The following is a 23,280-nucleotide window of genomic DNA, read 5'->3' as shown; positions in this document are numbered from 1 at the left end:
CCCTGGCTCCGTGGCCGCTCCCGCGAGAGCAGCCACCAGTTCTCGCTGGGGTGGGGGGGACACCCACCTCAACCACAGTCTCTGCCGTGGGCTCCGGTTCACTCATGGGCTCCCCAGGGGGGTCCACCGAGCCCTTCGCACCCCCTTGCTGTGGCTTCCTTGCCCCAAAGCCCTTTCCTGGGATTTTTGGGGCTCCCTTTCGGCTCGTCGCCTGCAAGCGGAAAGCGGATGCGTGGTTGGGATTAGCCCGAAATCCTCGCCTTCCCCTCCCTGCGTGACGGCGGGACCGGGGACCCTCCTCTTCCTGGCCGCCTTGGGGGTCCCAACGTCTCCGGTGAGGCCGCGAGCAACAACATTTTAGCATCCACCACCAAAAATATCACCTTTGTAAATAAAAACAACCAACGAGGCTCTCGGCGAGAGGGGAATGAGCAAAATAAAGGAAAACATAAAAAAAACCACCAGTGCCCGGCGCTTCCCCGTGCCCAAAATTGGTGGAAATGTCCTTACTTTGCTGCGCTGTCCCTCCCCCGGGCAGGATGGTGCTGGCTCCCACCGGGAAAAGGAGCTCCTTAGAGAGAGTAAGCCAGCCCTTTCGTTAAATCCTGGCCCTCGTTAAGCTCATTAAAGCCCAGGGGTTTGCTCTGGCAGGAAAAGCCTTGGGGTGGAGCATGCCAGGGTTGCTACGGGGCAAAGCAGCATTAAACCCCCTCCGGGGAATGCATCCTCCCTGTGCCGGAGCCTCCGCAGCCAACCCAGGGCAGCAAATTTTACCCCCTGGGGTAATTAAAGGATTTTTTGCCCCCACCCCAGCAGGGAAAGCCACCGGTAAATCCCCAACCCACGCTCAAAATCCCCCCCATGCCAGGGGCTGGAGGCATCTTGTCCCTGAAATAAAAGGAGGATCCAACACCAAGCCACCCTCCGGAGAGGGTCAGCGTCTACCTGCCACTCTCTTCCCAACCCTGCAACCCAGGGAATCGCCCTTTCTCCTCCCCAAGAGCCGGAGATTAACAGCAAGTGGGAGACTGAGGCGGGGCGAGCAGATGGGATTGAGGATTTAGGGCGTCTCGGGTCCCTCCGGTCAGCAGGAGCTGCCTCAAGGCTCCCCCCTCACTTTGGGGATACCTTATTTTTCCCCTCATTTCTTTCCTTACCTTCCCCTCCCGGAGTCCTTCACAACCATAAAACCACTGCTAAGCAACAAGCGTCTGTTGTGCTTCGCTGTCCGACACCGTCTCCTCGACACCAGCAAGGAGGGGGAACCACAAAAGCTCATCACAGCCCTGCCGAGCCCACATGGTGGGGGGGGGGCTAAAAAAATTCATATTTGGCATCAAAACCATTTTATTAATTGCTTTGAAGCATTACATCTCTCACCTGGGTTTGCACGCTCGCTGCCAGGCACAGTTAAGCTCTGAAACCAAAATGCTTGTCATCCAGTTAAAAATGGGAATAATAAACATCCAAGGCACTGAAAAAAAATAAGCAGGACTTTGTACACCGAAAGGCTTAATATAAATAGGTAAGAAAATATTTATTTGTTTAAAGAGGAATCTCAACCCCAGCTCTGTCAAAGAGACCGACTCCATTCTGTCCTTCATTGCATATATCGCTTAATAAAATGTCCACAGAAAGAAGTGAAAATCTGTCTTCAAAATAGAGATGAAAAAAATCTTCCCGGAGCAAGAAATTAGGAATTTCAGCATCGAAACGCAGCGGTCCGGCTCCCCACCTCCCGCATCTAAGTTAAGTGCTCAGAAAAAAACTGGGTCGACACTCAGCATCTTGCTAAGGCAGGCATTCATCTGGATTTTGCAGGTGAGAAGTCTCCAGGAGGATGCTCTCCACCGAGGGAAGGATTTATCCAGCCCAAATATGCGAGGAGAAAGCAGAGAGGTCTCCGAGGAGGCTCTATCGCATAAATCTTTAGCGAAAATTACCTTAATTGGGGCAGTGCTGCGAGTGAGAGGAGTCCTGCTCTGAGCACCCACTCACCCTCTCGTTATTAAGGAGAGGTGATGAAGCTGACAGCTTTTTCTAGAAAAGGAGAAGCCTCAGAGGTTTGCTGCAATCCAGGTAGAAAATAAAAGGCCCCCAACGCAGAGGGCACTGGCATGGAGCATTTTAAGGCATGTGTTCATTTGCTCTCTGGCACTTATTTCAGCATTTTGATGCCGGGGGGGACTTAAGGGCAGGAGCAGAGTGTCCCAAAGCCCCTGCTTTGGTCCTGAAGGAATTGCAATGATCCCAGCGCCCATGTGGGGAAGAGCGGACGAGGAGCCCAGGTCAGAACTGAACCCAGCCTGCGTTCGCTTGAGTCTGGGTAGAAGCTGACCTGAAGAGAGAGAAAAAGGGGAAAAAAAAGAGGGTTTAGACATTGAAAGGGGCTGCGGCACGTGGGGAGGGAGCCAGGCAGCCACAAATGGGTCCTCCGGGGTCACCCCAAAACTCTCCCCGCTGCACAGAGCGGACTAGAGCAGACGTGCTGACAGTGCTGGGAGGAAGAGGAAGGCAGCACCCACGGACCCGCACTGAATTCAGGGAATTTGTGACACACGCCATCAGAGTCACTTTTAAATCCCAAAGGGATGTTTGGATGAAGTGGTGCCCCCACCTCAGCAGGAGTTTTCAGGAAAACCAGTGGGATTTGGTCCAGATGGGGAGCGTTCTAACATTGTGGGGATCACCCCTGCCACACACAAACCCCACAGAGCCTCACCCAGAAGCTTTGGCAAAGTCTCCCCAGACATCAGTGGCGGCGGCAGAGGGAGCAGCAGCAGGCTGCGGCCAGGATAAGAGGGAGTCTGTCGGTGGCCAGGGAAGTCAGAAAGAGAGAAAACAAACACCAGGAGTTATCTCCCACTCTTACCCCAGGATTCCCCCCTTTGTTTTCCCAACTTTGATGGATAAAATGGAGTCTAAAGAGCATTACAGTTGTCACTGTGTAACCACGGACCTGTGATGGGGGTGCCCGGGAGCTGGGCGGGCGTGGAGAGCGAAGACGGCCGCTCTCCAGAAGGACAAACCGAAGATTTTCCTCCGGGAGGTGGTGGGAGCAAGCTCAGGCCCCCAAGACCCACGGGACGCGGTCTGGTGTTCCCTGGTGGTCCTTCTTTTTTCTTCATATTCTGAAAGAAGAGAGGGAAACTTGGGTGGTATGTTTAAACCCACAGCCAGAGTATGAAGGCAAGCTGCTTTATTCTGGGGAAAAAAACTGCTGTGCTGAGATGTCCCATGGCTGGAGGAGCAAGAGGTGTCAAACCAAAGATGCTTTTTCCCTCACAGATGCCCACCATGAAGCCAGAGACCCAGTTCTGTAACAGGGGACTGTCACACAACCCCTCTGCAAATCACTACACGCAGCCCTGCTCCGGGCTCCCCCCTGCACAGGGATTTTTGGGGAGAAGCTACTGCTTCCTCTTATGCCACCCAAGAGAAAGGTTGGGAGCGGATTTAGCTGGAAAAGACCCTCACCGCAATGTTTAGTTTGATGGTTTGCCCCTCCTTGAAGCCCAGATCCAGTTTTGGTCCCTGATCGGGGTTCTCGGCCTGTCTGGCCAGCTCGCTCTGCTGCCTCACCCATCTGCAAGAATTGAATAAGCAGAAAAGAACATGTCAACAACCAGCCTGAGACTCTCCTGGACAAATCCTGCCTGAGATCATCCCCTCTCCCTGGCAGAGGCACTGGATGTGATCTGAGACCTCGCCTGCTGGAGCAATGTGCTACAGGCAGTGCCGGGGAATGATTCCTACCAGTGACCGTCAGTAGTCGAGCCACATGGATCCTCCAGCCAGCAGCACATTCCATCCTGCCCCAAAGCCCCACTATCTGCTTGCAGCTGGAGCAGCATCCCAGTCCCTGAGGAGCAGCCCCTTAGCAGTGGCATGTGAAGAGAAGGAAAGGAATTAGGGAATATGCCCAATTTTGGACCAGGAAGCCCAGTTTGGGACCCTGCTAATACAGACTGGGAAATATTTGAGAGAGAGAGCGAGCTGCCTGCACAAAGGCTGTGCAGAGAAACAGGCGTTTCCACCTCTTTACACCACGCTTGCCCACTCAAGCACAACAGGACCTCACAGCTTCCTCTTCCCCACCATTTCTGGCGGACAACTGCAAAAAAAGTTGAGCTGAGAGGACACGGGATGAGGCACGAACTCACTTAAAATGGTCTTGGAGAGCCACATTGAAGTCAAAAGCATCCCCTCGGTCAACAAAGCCGACTCCGATGAAAGCACGGCGGCCTGAGGAAGGAGGAAGAGTGAGGGCTGGAACTGCAAAGCAGCAGAGGAAGAGGGAGGGGATACCCCACCCCGCACACCCCCATGCCTGCCGCCTCCTCCAGCTGGAGCTGGGTGTCCAGAGACTGAGATATGGGACTGGAGATATGTTTAGCTTGTTGGGTGCACATACAGCCTTAGTAAAAACAGCTTTTAAATTAATATAAGCAAGTCAAAGCAGAGGTTGGCATCACAGTAACAATCCTGCACAGAGAGGCATCCTCACACTAATGCCAAGCAGCAAAATTAAACTTTTTATTCCTGGTGAAGGACAGAGCGCAGCTGGCACGTGGGAGCGAGACAATTCGTCCCTTTACCAGCGTACACAGGGAATATTTAGTCCTTGAAGGCAGGAATCCTTCACAAATAAGAGCAGCAAGGGCACTAAAGACTTTCTGAGGCAGTTCCTCCATGCCGTCCCCCATGTAGCGCGACGTACCGTTCCCATCTTCAATCCGGATGACAAAATATCTACTGGAGTCCGTCACACTCTCCACAGCGATGCCAGGGAACTGCTCCACTGGCGCCTGGGCAAAAAGCTCTCCTGAAAAAGAGAAATGGGACCAGGTTAACGCCAGGGAGTAAAGTCTCTGCGCCGTCTTCCTCCCCACGAAGAGGTGTGGAGCTGTCGCCTTTCCCTCCTCCTTACCTGAGGTCTTGTCCTCCAGCTTAATGAACGCGATCTTGCCCTTGGCCGTGATCCGCAGCCTGCCGCTCCACGCCGGCTGGTCCAGCTGCCACTCTGCAGCTCTAGAGAAAGATGAAACAGCAATGGATGTCTGAACTGCCTCTCACATCCCAGACAACCACCAACCTATTTTAATGCCCCCATAACACATCACAGAGCTCATCTGCTTGACTCTCCTCCTTAACAGTACCAAAGCGGCACAAGCAAGAACCCGCCTCCACCCGTACTCGCTGCAGAAGGAGACAGATTCGTTGTGATGTCCCTCATTTCACCCCAAACCAGCTGGCCCCCTGCAAAATCAGGCGTCAGGTCCCAGCGGGGACCAGGCACGAATTGCACAAGAGGTTTCGCTTCCCTTTTCCGCAGGATCTCCAGCTCGAAAGCAGTTTGTCGGAGGTGCTGAGCCGCGTTAGCTACAGCCTGGCTCTGCCACGACGGCCTTCAGTCCAGGCTGTGGGCTGACAGGAGAGGAGCCTCAAAACACACGAGGGGATGGAGAAGCCCCGCTGGGGCCGTGGGGCTGGGGTGGGGGGCAGAGATACCTCACTAGGGGCAGGCCCCACATACCCCACGGGGAGGGGGGCAAACCCCCCACAGCCCTGTGACAGGAGGAGCAGACACTCTATAGGGAGGAAGGGGACAGACGCCATGTAACCCAAAGCAGGGGGGGACGGGACAGAAACACCCCACAGCGGGACAGGGCCCACGAGAGAGGGGCAAGCCCCACCTGTAGCCGCGGTTGGAGGCCCGCGGCGGTACCCGGTAGACGTGCACCGCCGGCTTCACGCACAGCACCGCCTCGTACTCCTCCTCCTCTGCTGCCATGGCCGCCATCGCGGCGGAACTCCGCCCGCCGCCGCCGCCGCTCTGGCCCGCCGCTCTGGCCCGCCGCCTCGATGGTACCGCCCCCTTTCTCCGGGCGGGACGGAGGAGCGGAGGGAGGGGAGGTGCTTCCGCACCAGCCGCCGCTGCTCCCCCTGGCGACCGGGAGGCTCCACTGCAGGGAGGTGGCGGGGGAGGTGAGGGGGGGAGCTGGTCCCAGTGGGCTGCTGGAACTGGGAACCAGTACGCGGTCGCGGGGAGCGGCTGCCAGCTCCCAGCCCGGCCCCGTCCGGGCACGCCGCCAACCGCACCTATTTCTGCAGCACCTTTCCTCCCCACCTAGCAACTCCAAGTCACTAAACGGGACATTTTTTTCCTGATTTCGCCTTAAAAAAAATATTAAAAAATAAGAATTAAAGGGGAGTCAAAGCTTGCAGGTCAGCGCACTCAGACCCCTCCTCGCCTCAGCCAGAGGCACCCCAACAGCCTCTGCCCACCTCCTTTGACAGTTATCGAGCACAACACCCAAGCAGGGAGGCCAGCACATTGCAAAAAACTAATTAAAATAAATAAAATAAAAATTGCTGCTTCTATCCTCCATGGCGAGAGGCAGCATAGTCACAGCTCAGGCCCAGGTTTGGAAACCACATCTTCCCTCCAAGCACTGCCACCTCCCACCCTCCTCGGACCACATCTTCCCAGCAAGCCTAAAAATGGGACAAAATTTCCCCTTTTGGGGTAAATACCGGCACAATTACGGCCGAACACTCCCAGATTTTACCTTCCTGATGAATTTTTAAGGATCTACTCGCGCTGGGAGCTTAAGCTGCCACCGAAACGTCCCTCTTGCAGCAGCCCCTGCGAGAGACGGGGATAAAGGAGAAAAAAAGTAAGTCGTTAAAAGTTTAAAGACATTTATTTAAAATACAATTTATAAAATGTTTTCTTTTCGGCGCACATTTTGGGGTGAAAACACGCGGTACCGTGTTTATCCTCCACCTTCCCGGGACGAAGGGGCTTCCCGCAGGAACGCCGCCGAGCCCTGCCCGCGGGCGGGACGTATCCTGGTCACCGGGATGGAGGAGCCAGGAGATTTCGGTGCCAGAGACAGAGATTTCGGCGCCGGAGTTGGAGATTTTGGTGCCGGAGATGGCAACTTTTAACGCTGGCCAGCTACACCAGGAACCAGGATGTATTTGGGGGTTTTTTTTGGCCATTAAAAGCTATTTTTAGTAATAATTAAGGAAAGGCGCGGTGACTACGGTTATTGCTGATGTCCTTCTCCTCTCCCGCGCCCCCCCAGGGACTCATCCTGACCACCAGCCTGGGCTGGGGGGGTAAATAAGACAGACGCCCCCCCAAAAAAGAAGTGCCAGTGGTTGGGGACGCCCAGGGGACATTTGCCCATCCCCACCTCACCACCGTCCTTGGTGCTTTAATCAGCTAATTAACGCTCTAGCGGATTCTTTTTATACACAGGTAGTTTTATTTTACCATTTGTTTTTTGTTTCTTTTTTTAAGCTGTATTTCCATACATGTTTTTTTTTGTATGGTTGCTTCCCACCAGGTAGAAGACGTCAAGATTCGCTCGTTTACCCTTGAACCTACTGAGCACGAAGAGGCAGGAAGGGCGCAGCCGTACAGAATAATCCGCTGAGAACCAGAAATGGTTTTCTAGGTACCGTCCCCTCCAAGAAGAGCATTTAGTGTTCATCTAATCCCTCAGTATTAAGCGATATTAAGGTAAGTCAGCTTCGTCTGGAGGGGGAACATCCACGTTCTTGCAGGCCACCAGCCTCCCTGTCCTCTTCCCAGGAGCCAGAGGAGGAAAATCCTTTCCCTGAAGCCTCACGGGGAGCTGGCTGCCACCAGGAAGACGGGGGAATCATCCAGACTTTATCCAACACTGGTTTTGTTCCCAACGTCTGCGATTTTGGGATGTAAACGCAGCTCGTACCATGACCAAGAGAGTGATCACAGCCTTCACTCCATCGTTAAGCCACTCGGGTTCGGACCCGCGAGACATCCTGCGCTCCCCGTCGTTACACCAGCCGCTCGACAAGTGTGGGCCGTACGGAGCGGGGCTCCTTGCTGCCTGTTTATTTCACAGACTGGAGCGGCGCCGGCTATTCTGCTCCTCACAACAGAGCCCTAATTCTTCACTGCCTGCGTCTTTCTGCCACAAACTGCGGCCGGGCAGCGGGCATTTTCACGGGATCGGTCTACATTCCCTTCTCCCCAAGTACAGAAAGAAAAAAAAAAAAAGATGTATTTTAAGCTTTTCCTCAAAGCCAGCAGAAAATACTAGGCAAGCTTGAACAGGTGCAAGACGTAAACTAGGTCGTCGGACTCCAACAGCTCCCACGGCGATCGGAAAGGCCAGGTATCTGGGAGTCCGCTTCCACGTGCTTGGCAGCAGTAGAAACAGAGAACAAGAAGCGAGAGCTTGCCAAACCCGAGCCATGAAAGTTGCAGAAATTCATTGAAACTCCTTTTTGAACACTTAACTACCTCTTTCAATTAAAACAAACAGTTAAAACCCTTCCCATGCACTCTGTTGATCTGATATACAGAAAACAAACAAGAAAAAATAAAATAAAAGAGATCCTTTGAAACAGAACTTGCTCTTAAAGTGATGAGGACAACATGCGCGTCTGGGGAGGCTTCCCATTTTTTTTTTTTCCTTAAATGCCAGGTTACGAGTACAACAAACATTATTGCTGGCGCTAGCTTCAACCCAAGTGGCACACACACGACTCCCTGCACCCATCCGAGTCCTTTATAACCCCCCCGCCCCGCCTCGTTGTCCCCTTTCCTTTTAGAGTGACTTGGGGACAGCCCTTCTCGGTTTGCCGGTCACAGTGGGTGGAGAGGGGAGGTCACAGTGCATGGGGTTGAAGGTCACAGTGGGCAGAGCAAAGGGGATCACAGTGCAAATAAACCAGGTAGTTCCCTTTGCTCAAGTCCGTTTGTCCGTCACGGCAGTGCGACCCGTGGCGGCGGACCCTGCCTTTCGCAGCAGCATCTCTCGCCCGCATTTATCTGCGTTGTTTGAAGCCTTGTGAGCCATCGGGACCCAGGGGTTGCCTAATCACATTATTGGGCTGTCTGGTGTCTTCTGGCTGGGAGATCCTCGGCGGCCTGCAAGGAGAAAGGCGATCAGAGGTGGAGGCAACACAGCTGCATTAACACTGTACGCCTTCAAGAAATACTCCTGCACCTGCCTCGGTGGGAAGTCACTGCCACGGGACAATCATCACATGTTGCTCCCTGGAATGGGGAACGCAACTGAAATCGAACTAGCACTTCATTTCTTTCCAAAGAGTCTCTGAGACCCACGCTGCAAATAAAAGGGCGAGCACGGTGCCTTCAAAAAACCTGCATTCATTTGAGAGTGCTTAAGTTCAACTCTCCCGCCCGCATGTGGCAGCTCCCTTAAGTCAAAAACTTCAGGGAAGACGAGGATATGCCCCGCCAGGATAACTCTGGTTGCCCGCATTCCCCTCTAAACCCCCAGCACACTCTTCCAAGGGTCTAAGATAACCTTTATGGCCTTATCAGGCACTTCCCATAAGTGCTTCCCGTAACACCCATATATTTGAGATTTATGATGGCCTGCTTGTTAACAAAGCACTCCTTTCTCCTTGCCAGCCTCACTTTACTCTTCAAGGAGCTCATCCCCCTCCTTCTGACAGGAAGGTGTTTGCGAGGAGAGCAGGCAAAGCTGCCGCGGCATGAAAGGCTGCTCTCACCTATCTAGAATGGGTTTCTCCTGCTCTTCTTCGGGGCTTGCGCTGCCCAATATTCGTTTCCTGGCTTCCGCGTATTCTGCCTCCCTCTGCGCCAACGATTTCACGGGGAAGGCCGGCCTGCTGGCGGAGTTGGGATTGCTAAGCACACCGTTGGTTGTCGGCCTCTTCAAGATGCGGATCTGCGGGGGAGGACCTGCAGGAAGGCTGTCGTCCTGAATCACGATCGGCACTTTAGGAGGAGATTTTGATTTTCTACTGTTTGAAAGAAAAACATTTGGTTGGTATTTTGTTTTCTACGGTGAGCATGTTTTTTGCTCTGCATGTGAACTCCTCCCTGCCAGACGTCATTCCCGTGATTAAGAAGGCAGCCTGTAATAATTAAAGACCTTGTTACATTTGTAACTCTAAACTAGAACGGCAGGCAGGTTTGCAGGCGGTTAGCTCAGTCAGGGACAGAAAACCAGTCCCTGCTGCGTTTGACACCTTTAAACTTGACCAAAGGAATGCGAAGCAGACACTGGGCAAAAGTTTTAGCATTTCTATTTGAAGATATCGGTATAAGCACCTTGATTCCATTCCCTGCAAGGACTTTTAGGGCTCCTCTTGCCAGGATACCTGGCCTTCTGCTCCAACCCTGCCATTTCACTTCTCAGAGCCAGCCTTGGCCCACAGCTCACCATTTGAATTTTTTTTATGGTCCCTTCTCTGTGAGGAAGTCCCAGAGAAGTAATACCATGACTCTAAGTGGCCTACTAAGAATCAAAGGGGAAAAAAAAACAACAACAAAAGACTTGTCAGAAGTGATTAGAAATATTTCTGCTAGAAGAGAATAACACACACGCCCCTGCCCCAACCCAAAGTAAGCAGGAAAAGAAAATCTTACTGACGCCAGACACAGCAAGCCAATCTAGGGCCATGAGTTAGGATTACCTGACTCACCCATTTCTTCCTTTGAGTGTCTTTTTCTTAAATGGCTTCCCCATAGCTGTAGCTACATCCAGTCTGGAAGACCCGGCTCTGAAATAAAATCACTCTCAAGAAGCTTTCCACTACCCTGCTATGGATTGAAGGGGCCATCTAGTGGCATGATTACAGAGATTCCCTATTTCTGAACTCAAACCCAGCGCACTCTGCTCAGTTTGAAGCTGTTTCCCCACTGTTGCCACTCCCCAGGCCTTCAGATGTCCAACAGCACCTCACAAAAAAGGTTTTTTACTGAACCGCGCAGCATTGTTACCTTTCCTTCTGCGTGATCTTCAGCTTCTTTTCCAACCGTCTGTCTATTTCCTAGAAAGGAAGGAGATAAAAATAAAAACCTGAAGGCTCGCCTTGGAGATTGGAGTTCAAGCCTGTCTGCACACACATTTAATCACACTCTTCCGTACAGCAACACTATAAAGGGGACAGAGAGAGCGTGCATCTCCATCTGAGGATGACTTGCAAATCAAGAGGCAGAGAAGAGCAAAGCCACTGCATATATTCTACTGTAGCCTTCAATACACCTACAGCAGGCTGTGGATCTTGTGTATCCCAGTGAGAGGGCAGCTGTGAGGCGCTCATCTTTCATTTTAAGGACTTCAGCGGGCAAGAAAGTTCTATTAAGGGTAAAGAGCCACAGAAATACACAGCAAGGTATGCCCAGATCCGAGCAGGAACCGACGCCAAACCTCTCAGGCAGAGAAGCAGCAGCAGCAGCCGGATGGGGCGATCCGCATCAGTCTACATGCTTGATTTCAGCAGGGCAGCTCAGCCCCAGAGCCTGCAGCCATTCGGAGGACTAGCCGGCAGGTCCACATTCCTGCTGCTTGCTGCAATAACCTTCCTTCACATAAAAGTCCCCTGCCCTGCCCGACATGCACCCAAGGACTCGTCGGAGCAAAGCAGAATCTTATTGCGCTTCTCCTTCCCTTTGCAACATAGCTGCCGAGTCATCAATCGGCGGAAAGACGTATTAATCACCCCTGAATGCCAACAGAGCGTGGCTTTAAACATGTCAACTTCTGTCCAAGACTCGCACCTACCTCCGCAAAGGTGTTTACATTTTGCAGTCTGAGCAATTATGCAGAGAAACCTTGCTGAATAGAAAAATAAAGCCAGCTTTCAGTCCCAATCTCTCTTTAGGCAACCTTCCCCAGCCTCGCTGATATCTTTAGATTCTCACAACTGCCGACACTATTAAAAGAGCCTCTGAAACAGCAATGTATTTTATTTAATCATCAATGAAGGGGAAAAAAAACTACCTGAGAGTGTCCTAGTTTTGCCAGCCGATAACTGGCAATACTGAAGGAAATTCCAAGCTTCTGGCAGAACACAGCTGCTCTACTTTTCAGGCCAATTTGCCTAACTACACTGAAAGCTTGCTGCCAGTGAAGCCTACCCTGCCATCAAAAACCGCAGCAGGCGCAAGCCGGTAAAGAAACTGGTTTGCACGGCAATTCCCCGATGCCCCAGTAAGCAGGGAATGAACGCAAGTCTCTACAAGATGCCAAACCACGGTGTTTGCTCTTGGTCACGCAGCTACACAGGCCAACAGCCCACGGTAGCCTCCATCTAGAAGGGAATAGTTATAAACCATTTGGGGAAGACAAAAGGTGGGTGGGAGGTTGAATTTTGTACCAAACTCTGTACTGGGAGGCAATAAGTGATTTGTAAGAACAAAACCAGCCAAGGGCTTCACATGGCATTTAGCTGGAGGCCAGGTCACAGCTAGAGTCTCCCATCGAGGGCAAACACACCTGCAGTTTCCTTCCTCTTCCAGAGGACTGGGAGGAAAATCCCATCCCAATGCTGCTCAGGAGGACAGAGAAAAATGTGCATCAGCTGCCTACGGCCCACAAAAACAGAGGAACAGCCAGCTGGGAACAGGCAGCAGGGAAACGGATATCCTGGCAAGGATGGAGATGTTGTAGAGCGGCTGGCAGCAAACAATGAAAGTTAGATTAAGGGGAAGGGGTTAGCTCATCTGCCCACACTATGCCAGAAGAGGTGATATCCGGCTATAGAAGAGTCCTTAGAACACTTTTTCGAACTCAAATAGTTAACCACTCCTCCCCAGGGCCTCCTGGAAGCAAGCTTCCTTAAATATCCCTTATTAAATACTTCAGCGCGTGGGGGAGAGGGACGACAGGAAGACGGGGCAGAGGGCGCGGAAAGCATGCTCAAGAGCATCTCAACTCATTTCGGCGCCGTGCAGTGACTACGAAGCCAGCTGTGAGTCAGAACCACAGCACTGAACCACCCAGCTAGGGCAGACAGGCTTGACAGCCCACGGCGAGGACTGTGGGGCACAAAAGTATGACAAGCCACACAGTAGCCACGAGGAAGGCTCCACTCTGCTCTCACCTCTCTCCTTCCTGGCAGAGGAGAGATGGCTTTGACAAAAGCCACGTTTCTACATTCCTAGTGGCTTTACAGGCGAGTCCTGGGGCTAAAGTCATGGTCCATACATCAGACTACAAGATCCTGTAATTGAAAAGCATCAGTTCAACCTCAGCATCTGAAAAACACTCTGATTAATGCGACTGTCACACTGACTCTGAGGATGGCTGGACAGCTCTTCATGCCCTCACATGCGCCGGACTTCCTCCGACTTCATCCTCTAACGCCAGAACCTGCAGCTTCCCGTACCAGAAAAAAACCTAGTTCTTCGATTTGGTCAACACATGCAAACTTATTCCAAGGAATCCTTCAAACCCTGCCATCAAGACACCCCTCACCAAATGAGCCCTTTACAGTCTCAGTTTCACTCCTTCCTACTCCTGTACACACCACTTGTTGCAAAAAATTTGGTATTTTTGCCTCTCATCCCTCCAGAATTGCCAGTAGTCACTAAGCGAACGTACACAGTCCTGGTTCATAAGCCACTGCACGCAGGCTCAACAGTTGCTCTGTGTCTGGGGTGCTCCTCACCAAGGAGCAAAGTAATGGGCAGCTAAAATATCCTCTAAGTTACAACATCAGCAGCTGTTAGAACCACTATGTACTCTCCAAAACAAGAGGCTTCCTCCACACGTAGAAATCCTGGCAGAATCATATAAAACAATCATCCCCACCACATATACACGTATCACTCTCACCCAATCCAAACAACTGTTTGTCTTACACAATCCTCATAATTCCCAGCGCTGCTGAGGGGATTCCAGCTGCCTGCAGATATCCACTGAACTCTTGGGTAGAAAAAGTCTTCCTTTGTGTTCAAAGTGGATAGCTAGTGTAAAAAAGTAGCTCCCCACCTCACACACACCTCTTGTGTTAGAAGTTGTTGTGTTTCCTTTTAAATGCAGGGACTGACCCCGTCTTTTCTCAGCAAAAGCCACAGCACTGCAAACTCTCAGTGTTTAATACTACTGTGTTTGGAATTGTAGGTATGAAGGTGTTCAAGCATGAAGAGCATTGCCAATTTAAATGGGCAGCCCTTAATCGCCCTGCAGAAACGACCCAAGACATTAGCAGCCTCACGCAGCTAGCAGTTCATGATGGGGATCACGCTGCACGAATTTATGAGCTTGAGAAGCAGGAAAACCTTGACATGGCTTATTCTTAATTAAAAAAAAAACAAAAACCTGCCACTGCCTTCCACCAATCTGTTCGTCTGCTGATGTCACTCCCTTTCCACTGCTATGTCACACTGTCACCGAGCTGTGTGGGTAACAAGATAAAATTAGAACCTGACTTACAGGGCAAGTGCCAGAAGAACTACAACAACCCAAAGGCACGAGCTCACAGGAGAGGCAGTTAGATTTGGCATTCGAGGACATCGCGCTGCACATACCCAGTAGCTGAGCAGGTCGCACCATATAAAAACCAGTTATGAATCTTCTTAGGAGGCCCTCCTAGCTTTCATTTCCCAAACAAACTTATTTATATAATCAAGAACTAAGCCTCATTTATACCCCCGATCAAAACACCCTCCCCAAAGATTAGTAAAGAATCTCAACTATTTTTAGTGCTATTATGTCTAGATACTAAAAATGACCCAAACAAACAGCATGAAGACAACACTGTTCTTTGACATTTAAGCCACATTTGTAGATGAGAACGTAATGGAAACTGAACTCCAGCCCCATCACAGCCATCCTTCCTACCCTTTAACCCTGAGAAAAACAGGAATGCATAAAAGGATCAATAAAATACCTCTTGGAAAGCAATTAGACACAGACACTAAGACACAAACCTACTGCTTAGATCCGACACTCCTATGGTCTGTCATCCTAAATAAGAATCCCACCAATATAGCTGGTAATTTTGCAGTGTTACTGCTGAGTTGGAGGTAGATGCTCCCCCCAGGACACCCTGGAAACATGCCCTTCCGGAAGGAACACCCCTACAGAGGTCAGCTCCTATGGATCACAGTTTCACATGGGGTCTAGGCAGATTCCCAAGCAAAGCCAGTTCTCCAGCATATTGCAAAGCACAGAGCGAGGCCCAAGTCAGCCTGAGCTGTTGTCTAAAGAGCTTTGTTGGAATAACTGTAACGCGTCGGACACGTATAAGGAATTATCCTTCCCATCGTCGCCAGCAAAGACTCTCTAAATAGACTAAATAACAGCAGCTCCAAGCTCTGCTGATACGGGGGAAAGGAATAACAAGATAACTGCTGGCTATTTTTTATTTCAAGTTTAGTGAGTAACCACAACTGAATGTTTGAAGGAAGGCAGAGACACGGGCTTCCCACAAATCCCTTACACTGGGAGGATATTTCCCCCTCTACTTCCAAAATTAGGTTACTTTGCAGAAATCAAGAGGAGATACCTACCAGCCCTCCTGCCAGAGCACAGGACAGTCCCCAATAAAGGAAGCTGTGCTATCCTAGAAATTGGATAATATTTCAAATATGCAGCTCTAGAAAACCATTAACCACATTCTTTGATGTATTTACTGGAGATTGCTCCTGAACACAACCTTCTACCCTTGCTCAGTCAAATAATGTTTAATATCAAACCCAGACAGAGGGAATTTAGGCTAGAGTTGCATCCTCCCACACCAATGCTAAAAACAAAGCCTCGTCTGCTTATTAAAAGCACCGTCAGATACTCTGGCATTTTCTAAAGGACAGGAGACAAATTTCAAGGCCTGGTTAATGTTCTCTTCTTTAGGAAAAAAAATAGGTTTTAACATCTGAGGTTACCAAAGCTGTTCATGGGTACCCAACAACTTACAGCTGCAGATATCTGACTCACTGCTTCACAAAAAACACCGTCAAGTAAGAGCAGAAGTAGATAATCCTAAGATATCTCCAAGCCGACTCCTCATTAGCTACCTATTTCTTTCCTCTGAAGATAAATTAATCTTCTATTAATTACTGGAACATTCCAATTCCTGAGGCTATTGGGAATCAGACTGCTCCATTAATTAATTCTCCAAGTAACTCCGCTTACGTTAATTCCTGGCAGTGGACTGTACCCAAGAAAGCCACAGATGCTTTTAAGTTGCACTGGCGTTTACATCTTCCATAGGTAGATAACGCTTCTCGGCAACTAGGATATTGAGAAACAAGACACAAGAGTATTTTTGGGAACAAGCCTGGCAGACGCCACATGGTATTCCTAGCACAGACAAATTGGGGGGGGGAGGGTGCGAGGGGGGAGCATTTGGGAGGGCTGCAGCTCCTTCTCCCTCCCCACCCTTCGCACCTCCTGTGGCAGGCAGGTCACGCAGACCTCTTTGGAGGTCCAGATCAGGAATATATTTACACCCCTTGATCAATCTAGGAAAAAACCGAGAGGCTAAAACCTAGCAAAAGCCCTCTGCATGCTATTATGCAAAGGCACCAGAACATCACTTAATCCAGAGAGTCGCCTTTGCCTTCTGCACCCACATCCCTGTGCGGGGTCAGTCAGCATATCCAGATGCTCATCAAGGTCTGCGAGAGCAGGTACGAAACAGAGACAGCTACCAAGTGACCTGGGCAGGGCAACGCAGAGGTTGCTGCTGTATCCCAAAACCAATACTCACTTCACAGTATTAAGGTACCTGTTCATTCCCAACCTACAAGCATCACTTTGCTCATCAAACAAACTGCCTCTGCCTAAGTAACGCTGAGCAACAGGAACAGAAACTTTCATTTCCCAGTTTCAAGATTTTTTTTTGACCAATTTCAAACACCTAAAGCAAACATTCAGCAAAAGTTTTACAAAAATCATTTTGGTCCGTGAAGTCAAAACCCATCCTCACAGCCCCAACATCAAAAATCAGCAGTTATCCTCACAGGTTTCCTCCAGGGTACAGTTCCTGCACATCAAAACCCCATTAATTTTTCCTCTGATCACACAAGCAGTTAGCAGACCAGAGGTCACAGTGTTACACTCCGAAATATTTCCCTTTTGACTTCTCTGTACTTCGATCATATTTAGCAACTCAAAGCAATACTAGCCAAAACCTTTATAACCAGTGAATGCGCTGCCTTTGCTGGAGGGTGAAATCCAAGGTGGGCAGTCCTCTCTACCACTCGCACATTGACCAATTTAGAGACGATAGAAACAAGTTTTTTTGCAAACCTCAGGTGAACTGTCCTCACCAAGCGCCATGACACAAGCAGGTGACAATCCCTGTCCCCACACACAAGGGACAAAGTTCAGTCACACACATTTGGCTGCTCACGTTCTCCCCAAGCGGCTAGTAATCAGATGATCAAGGGGGTTTCCCTTTCTGGCAGTGATTGGTGAAGCAAGGCGCAATCTAACCAAGGGACCTAGATTCTGGACTGTGGCAGGGTAAGTTTTAAGCGCCAGCTGGGAGGTTGTAGGCAGCAGGTGGGAGCTAACTGCCCTGCAAACTGTCCATCAGCAAACTGGAGTGGAAAAAAAAGACACACAAGGAGATTACTTTTTTTTTTTTCTTTTAAAAACTATTTTGGGTTGCCAGACTAACGTTTTATCTGCATGGATTCTGACTTGAAATAACTTTCTGATTAAGAAGTCACTGATACACTCAAATTCTAGTTAGCGAAGGAATATGCAATCAATCCAGCTGAAAAGTGCCAATTCAGGGCTGTGGATTACCTGTGACTGTGGACACAGGGCTTCCACTCCAGTTTTGGAGCCCACCTTCCCACCTGATGTTTAATTATTAGTTTAACCAGGTAAATAGACTTGGATGTCACAAACAGACCTCTCATTCATGATTTCCCTCTTCCATAAAGCCAGCTAGGCCACACAAAAGAAAAACGAGCCATGCATTAAGTCATATTAGTGTTTACTAACCCAGACTGGGTCTTTGAAGCCTGGCGTTTCAATCCTTACTTGTAACTTTGACAACTCATTCATTATTCACACACTGGTTTTCCATCTGTAACTCACACACAAGCAAAACCCCCTCATTTCACAGACATTTTGAAGATAGCCGTTGGATAATACAGATCTAGAGGCCCCATGGAGTTCTGCTGCATCAGCATTAACACCGCTGTGCCTGGAGGACTCCTGGGGTAGGTGAAGCTGCTGGAGCAGAGGGCATCTGCTTGGCATATGGTCACTCGGGGGGTGGCACATACCCACGAAGCTGCTCCTTTTTCTGGTAAGCACTGGGTAATTCTGATGACACAGAAAACTAAAAGACAAACAGAAGCCACGTTAAAGACCCCCCTCCCCCCCTCCAAAAAAAAATGCTTGAGGATCTGTTTTACAGCTACTTGACTGACCAAACCAAAGTGGAAGGTCTGTGTCAGGTTTTTGGGGGTTTTCCCCGAACTGAGTGAGTTTGTAGTGCTGCCTGTTTTGGAAGGCAGATCTGCAAGAGATAAATGAAGCTACATTATAACTAGGAGGCCACGGCATCTCTGGTCAGCCTGGAACTGCCTCTTGCTGAGAACCACCTTCTTTAAGACCTCGAGGAGAAGTTTGCAGCCTAACACCAAAAACTATACACACAAAAAAGGATCAGCACTGAAAATTTGATGTACTTTCTGGGTGGAATATTAAAAAAATTACACACAGAGAAGCAGGCAACATATCCCAGAAGCCCACCATGGATCTCCTGCTACACCTCTACTGTTCCCTCAGAGATGTGCTGAAGGGTCAAAAAAAAACCCCAAAAAACAAACAAACAAGCAAAAAAAAAACCCCACAACAACAACAACAAACAAACCCAACCCAGAAAAAAACCAACTCAGGCTGTCAACTGCATGAAGTTTTAGGAGAAGAGTACATGTTTAAAGCTGGTCCTTGGTGTCTCTTATGTTTTACTGCATATTCCTCCTGAGTACTGACCGTGACTGTCACATCTTGTGCCTTTACGTTGGGATCCATCTCATGCCACCACAGACCCACACCAAAAAAGATAAAGGTGGAAGAAGATGATAAAGGAAATTCCTTAGACAAAAAGAAAAAAAAAACCAACCCAAAACAAAACCAAAACCTGTGATGACACTACCAGGCCAGCTCATACGCTTTTCCTGCGCACGATTTTTCCTCTCGCACACTCAACAGAAGGCCCACCTCATTTGGGGAGTTCCCAGGCTCCCCTGCCCAATGACTGCAGCAGGGTTTGAGGCACAGAGAACAGCAGAAGCACCCGCTCCCTCTTTCAACTGCCAATGAGCAAATCAGTCATGCTGCCTGCTCTACAACAGAGCCTCTTCCTGCCCTCTCTTCCTCTTTTCTCAACCTGCCTACCTCTGGTAGCTTTGATTTCTGTAGCAGCACAGAAAGCCTGCAGTCCCTGATGGCACCTGCACCCATCTGGTCCACAAAAAAAGGTTGGGCTCTCCTCCGCTCCATCCCGCTTAGCTTTTCACTTCCTGCGGCCACCAGCAGCAGCAGAGGGTCTCCTTCCTGCCGGGCAGGGTTTGAAAATGACCCTTCTAAACGAGGATGCCAGAAGGCAGCTCCTGTCTCTTCTCTTACGTAAGAAGAGCTCCTGCCACAGACAGCTCACTTTTCTTGTTGGTCCAACTGCCCTTGCAGGCATCCAAAGCCCCAACAACTGCAAAAGCAGCTGCAAGTGTGGTGGTGGCTCCTCAAGAAAACTCTCTGCTTAGTGACACAAGCACCACAGAGTTTATGAAAACAAATTCTCAGCAGTTTGGACTAGAAAAGGATGTGAGAAAGAACAGGCAACAGAGGTTTTTCCTTCTAAGGGCTTTAAAGGAACACCTAAAAGGTACAAGCTGAAAGGACAAAGAGGAAAGACAACCAATGGCTGGGATTTGAGCAGCCTTACAATTTTAGACCATTACTCAAGGCCACAGCTATCATCAGCTCCCAAGACACAGGCTATGTCCCTTCATGGAATGATTTAACAAGCGCCAGAATTAACTCTGCCGCCCGGCGCGAAGCTTCCTATGACTGCAGTCTCACGGCATTGGCAAGAAGAGAGGGCGAGTGCTTTGCTTACGCTGCCAGCCTGCCACTGGCATCTCTCATGCTGCTTGGTGAGGGCATTGAGTTACAGGCTCTATTTTGCTACTCTCTTCCTGGCCAGCCGTAACCCAATCTCCTGACCAGAATCAAATTCGGTCTTCTCATCGAGTCATTGTTACGACGTCCTTCTGCCCTCTGATCGTTAACGAGCCCACTGAACTTACTGGAACAGGAGTTTGCCTGGCAGACATGGTTTCTCTTCTCTTGTCACGCTGTTGTGAATACCCCGCAGATCCACCCGCCCACACTCCTGCTAAAATAATGATTTTATTTTGCAAGCACAACACACATAAGTGCTTTGGAATCTCTCAGCATGAGAGACGTGACGAAAACTTCAGCTATTGAGCCAGCTATTAAAACCAGGCGAGAACTTCAGCTACAACACTGGAAGCTGCACTAGGCCACATTAAGACTCCCCACGTTTTGCCCTAATGAAGAAGCATGTTCATCTCGAACAAGGGGGAGAAAGGGCTTTTCACGTGCACCCCCGGCTCCCCCGCTACACCCCGCGAGATGCGGCCTACCCACCTCTCCCCAGAGACCCTGCAAAGGCTAACATGACGCCAGGAAGGCACGTTTTGTCAGAACCCCTCAGCAGAGGGAGCAAGCTACCCGCCATACTCCCAGCACCTACCACATGCTCGCCGGCAACAGAAGCTTTGTTCCGAGCTCGGCTGTGACCCGCACTGACCAGCCGCTGCCGCCCTGCCTGCAGCCCCACAAGGCCCGGGGGGGACACAGTAGTTGGTTTAGAGACCGAGGAGAAAACGGGAACGGGACGACAGGCAGAGAGCGGCTCCCCTCGGCAGCCCCAGCACCGGGGGATGAAGTAGAGGCGAACGGGAGGGTCTGGGGCCGATCTACAGCCCCCCGCGCCGAGGGAGACCACGGTCCCTTTAAGAGGCCTAGCAGGCGCTCCGGGCCCGCCGCCCCGCCGGCCGCACCCCACCGCCTCCTCAAGCGCCACCGGACCGCTTCTCCCCTCTCCCCTCACCACCCCCGGCCCGCCCGCACCGCCTCAAGCAGCCACCCTCACCCCGCTGTCGGCCGCCTCCTCCCAGCTCTCGGCGACCTCCTCATCTTCCATTTTAATTCCCCTCCGCCGCCGCCGCCAGCCCGCGCCCCGCGCATGCGCCGCCACCGCCTACCGGCCTGGGCCCGCCGCGCCTGCGCACCGTAGCGGAAGGGCGGGAGGCCTGGGGAAGGAAACGCATGCGCGGTGGGTCGCTGAGGGCGGCCACGTGCGGCAGGGCGGGCACGCGGCGGGGGGCGTAGAGCGCCCGCGCCCCCTGGCGGGCGGGAGGACTGGCCAAAGAGGCGGGGTGGGGGTATACACGCGTGTGACACTTGCACACTCACACCCCACGGAGCCAGTGCTTTTCTCAACAGCACACGCCAAGCCAAAGCAGCGCATGACAGGCATCAGCAGCGCGGATGGTTCCACGCTCAAAGAGCTTGGAGGTTTTGGGGCATTTTTCCATAATTTAGGGGTTATTGACCAAAGCAGCCACCCCGATTTTAGCAAATCTTGTCCGTTAACCCAACCGCTCGCCGCAGCATCCCTCCTGCAGGCATCGAAATGTCCGTGTGTCCTTCCATCACCCCAATTTGTATCACTTTTCATCTAAGCTCTCAGCTGCTCTTAAATCTCCTGAGGGGCAGGAGAGCCCACTTCAGCGCCAACCTTTAAAAAACAGCTAGATTTCTCAAAAATAAAACCAATTTATTACATTTATCTCGTTTGTAGCCGGGATATTCACCACACCAATGTATTACCTTGAGCTCTGAGCAATATAAAGGTATCTGGGGTGAGGGTTGCATTTAGTTTTCCTCGCTGCAAAATTAAATGCTCCTTCCAGTATCCTAAAAAAATCAAATGTTCGGACAGGGAGTTACAGAAACTGTCCTTAAATCCTTAAACTTTCCCCTAAACACCCCACCCGAGAGCTGCAGCTTACCAGCAGATGGCGACTGGCTTCTTAAAAAAAAAAATAAAATAAACCTCTAGGTAAAAAAAATCTGAAACAAACACTGTGGTTTGCCCTGGGCCCCTCTGCAGCCCCCCCACGTCTCCCTCTCCTCTGCCAAGCTCAAAATCTGGGCAGGGAACTGCCAGGCACCCTTGCAGCTGAGTTTTGGGGGGCTGTTTATCAAAAGCAGAGCCGCTAGCAGGATTTTGCGGGGCATACGGTGCTCAAGGTGGGATTTATATCCCGGGATTTCAATTTTTTTGGCATCCCAGAGAAGTGGGAGATAGCATCTCCCCTCCCTAGGAGAGATGCAGGGCTCACAGGAGCGGTGCGGGTGGGAGGAAAGGGTGCAGCAGCCTTGGGCTGTTCCTACCCATCCTCTGGGATTTTTCCAGAAGGAAACAGGAACTGTGTTTTCAAGCAGCCAGTGCCCAGCATTGTTGGCTCAATCTGTAGCCTATTCAGCATCACAGCGGCATTATTCTTGGACGTTTCCCTCCATCCTGCCGGTTTTGCCCATGCCGTAAGAAATCCAATTCACCGTTCACGGCACCCCTGTTCGAGACCAAGCGTCCCACAAAAACATGTGGGGGCATTGCGGATCTTTCAGGAATGTGATCTTAATGGTCATATACGCACACCTGGGTGAACACTGGGTTACTTACATCCTTGTGAACAAATTCCACATCTCCTTTCAGGTAATCCCAGGCCTCTGCAAGGCATCTGGGGCAGCCAATTCAGCAGGGCACGTGGCCAGGATGCTGAGCAGCAACCTCTGTCGTAGATGCAGGTCTGTGGAAGACAGAGAGGATGGCAGTGTCTTCCTCTGCCCCTTCCCCAGAGGAATAATGTCATCCACAACTTGGCAGCACAACTGCATGTCAAAACGCAGACCCGACGTGCCCAGACGTACATACCCCCATGGGGAAGGGCTCCAGCAGCACCGAGGGCTCCCTCCTTTCCTCACCTCCGTGGCGAAATGGGCACCCGCTGTCCTTCAGGCATGGCAACAGGTCCCATCTCCTCTCCCTGACGGGCCATCCTCACCTCGCCTCCTGCCATCAGCAGGCGGCCAGGCCATGGGGGAGAGGCAGGGACATGGCGGGGCTGCGGCAGGTGGCCAGGGGGGCCCTGGCCCTGTGGGCATGGAGGGTGTCCGGGCCCCAGCTGTGCCTCCCCGGGGAGTGGCTGAGGAGGGAAGCCCGGGAAGGGGCGAGACATGAGGAAAAGGGCGGCGGCCGAGGCCTGCGAGGAAGCCGGGGAAGAGAGGGAGCCGCCCTGCCACCTTCTTCTCAGAGCCGACCTCCCCAACATGGCGGCCTCGCCCGCCCGCCTCTTCCAACATGGCGGCGGGAGGGCGCGCGTGCCTCTGGCGAGACCTTCCAAACATGGCAGCCTTCCCCGGCCAGAAA

At 51.2% G+C, this 23,280-nt stretch overlaps 3 protein-coding genes across 9 annotated transcripts in view; all 3 read right to left on the bottom strand.

Moving 5' to 3' along the window:
* Positions 1 to 147, bottom strand: part of CROCC (ciliary rootlet coiled-coil, rootletin) — an 18,618-nt gene extending 18,471 nt beyond the window's left edge. The window contains 1 exon segment of the mRNA XM_010577499.1: positions 68 to 147. The gene's annotated coding sequence lies outside the window, so the exon portion shown is untranslated.
* A 1,234-nt stretch (positions 148 to 1,381) lies between these two features.
* NECAP2 (NECAP endocytosis associated 2) lies at positions 1,382 to 5,816 on the bottom strand. The gene is made up of 8 exons (XM_010577246.1): positions 5,697 to 5,816; positions 4,931 to 5,031; positions 4,721 to 4,825; positions 4,164 to 4,245; positions 3,478 to 3,586; positions 2,960 to 3,131; positions 2,723 to 2,807; positions 1,382 to 2,338 (listed from the first exon to the last, which is right to left on the bottom strand). Exons 1-8 carry the CDS (start codon positions 5,801 to 5,803, stop codon positions 2,290 to 2,292), a joined length of 810 nt encoding a protein of 269 aa, XP_010575548.1. The 5' UTR covers positions 5,804 to 5,816; the 3' UTR covers positions 1,382 to 2,289.
* A 2,656-nt stretch (positions 5,817 to 8,472) lies between these two features.
* On the bottom strand, positions 8,473 to 23,149 carry SZRD1 (SUZ RNA binding domain containing 1). Of its 7 annotated transcripts, none has more exons than XM_010577240.1 (7): positions 22,786 to 23,149; positions 22,534 to 22,660; positions 21,675 to 21,761; positions 10,781 to 10,830; positions 10,483 to 10,560; positions 9,544 to 9,798; positions 8,473 to 8,932 (listed from the first exon to the last, which is right to left on the bottom strand). In XM_010577240.1, exons 3-7 carry the CDS (start codon positions 21,717 to 21,719, stop codon positions 8,830 to 8,832), a joined length of 531 nt encoding a protein of 176 aa, XP_010575542.1. In that variant the 5' UTR covers positions 21,720 to 21,761; positions 22,534 to 22,660; positions 22,786 to 23,149; the 3' UTR covers positions 8,473 to 8,829. The 7 variants fall into 7 exon arrangements, with proteins under 7 accessions (XP_010575542.1, XP_010575543.1, XP_010575545.1 ...); XM_010577241.1 differs by having other exon boundaries at positions 22,836 to 23,149; XM_010577243.1 differs by lacking the exon at positions 10,483 to 10,560.
* Positions 23,150 to 23,280: the final 131 nt, after the last annotated feature.

The sequence above is a fragment of the Haliaeetus leucocephalus genome, unplaced genomic scaffold (genome assembly GCF_000737465.1).
Source record: "Haliaeetus leucocephalus isolate CR32 unplaced genomic scaffold, Haliaeetus_leucocephalus-4.0 Scaffold556, whole genome shotgun sequence".
NCBI lineage: Eukaryota > Metazoa > Chordata > Aves > Accipitriformes > Accipitridae > Haliaeetus > Haliaeetus leucocephalus.
The sequence above is the reverse complement of the archived record's forward strand: the minus strand, read 5'-3'. Positions and strand labels throughout refer to the sequence as shown.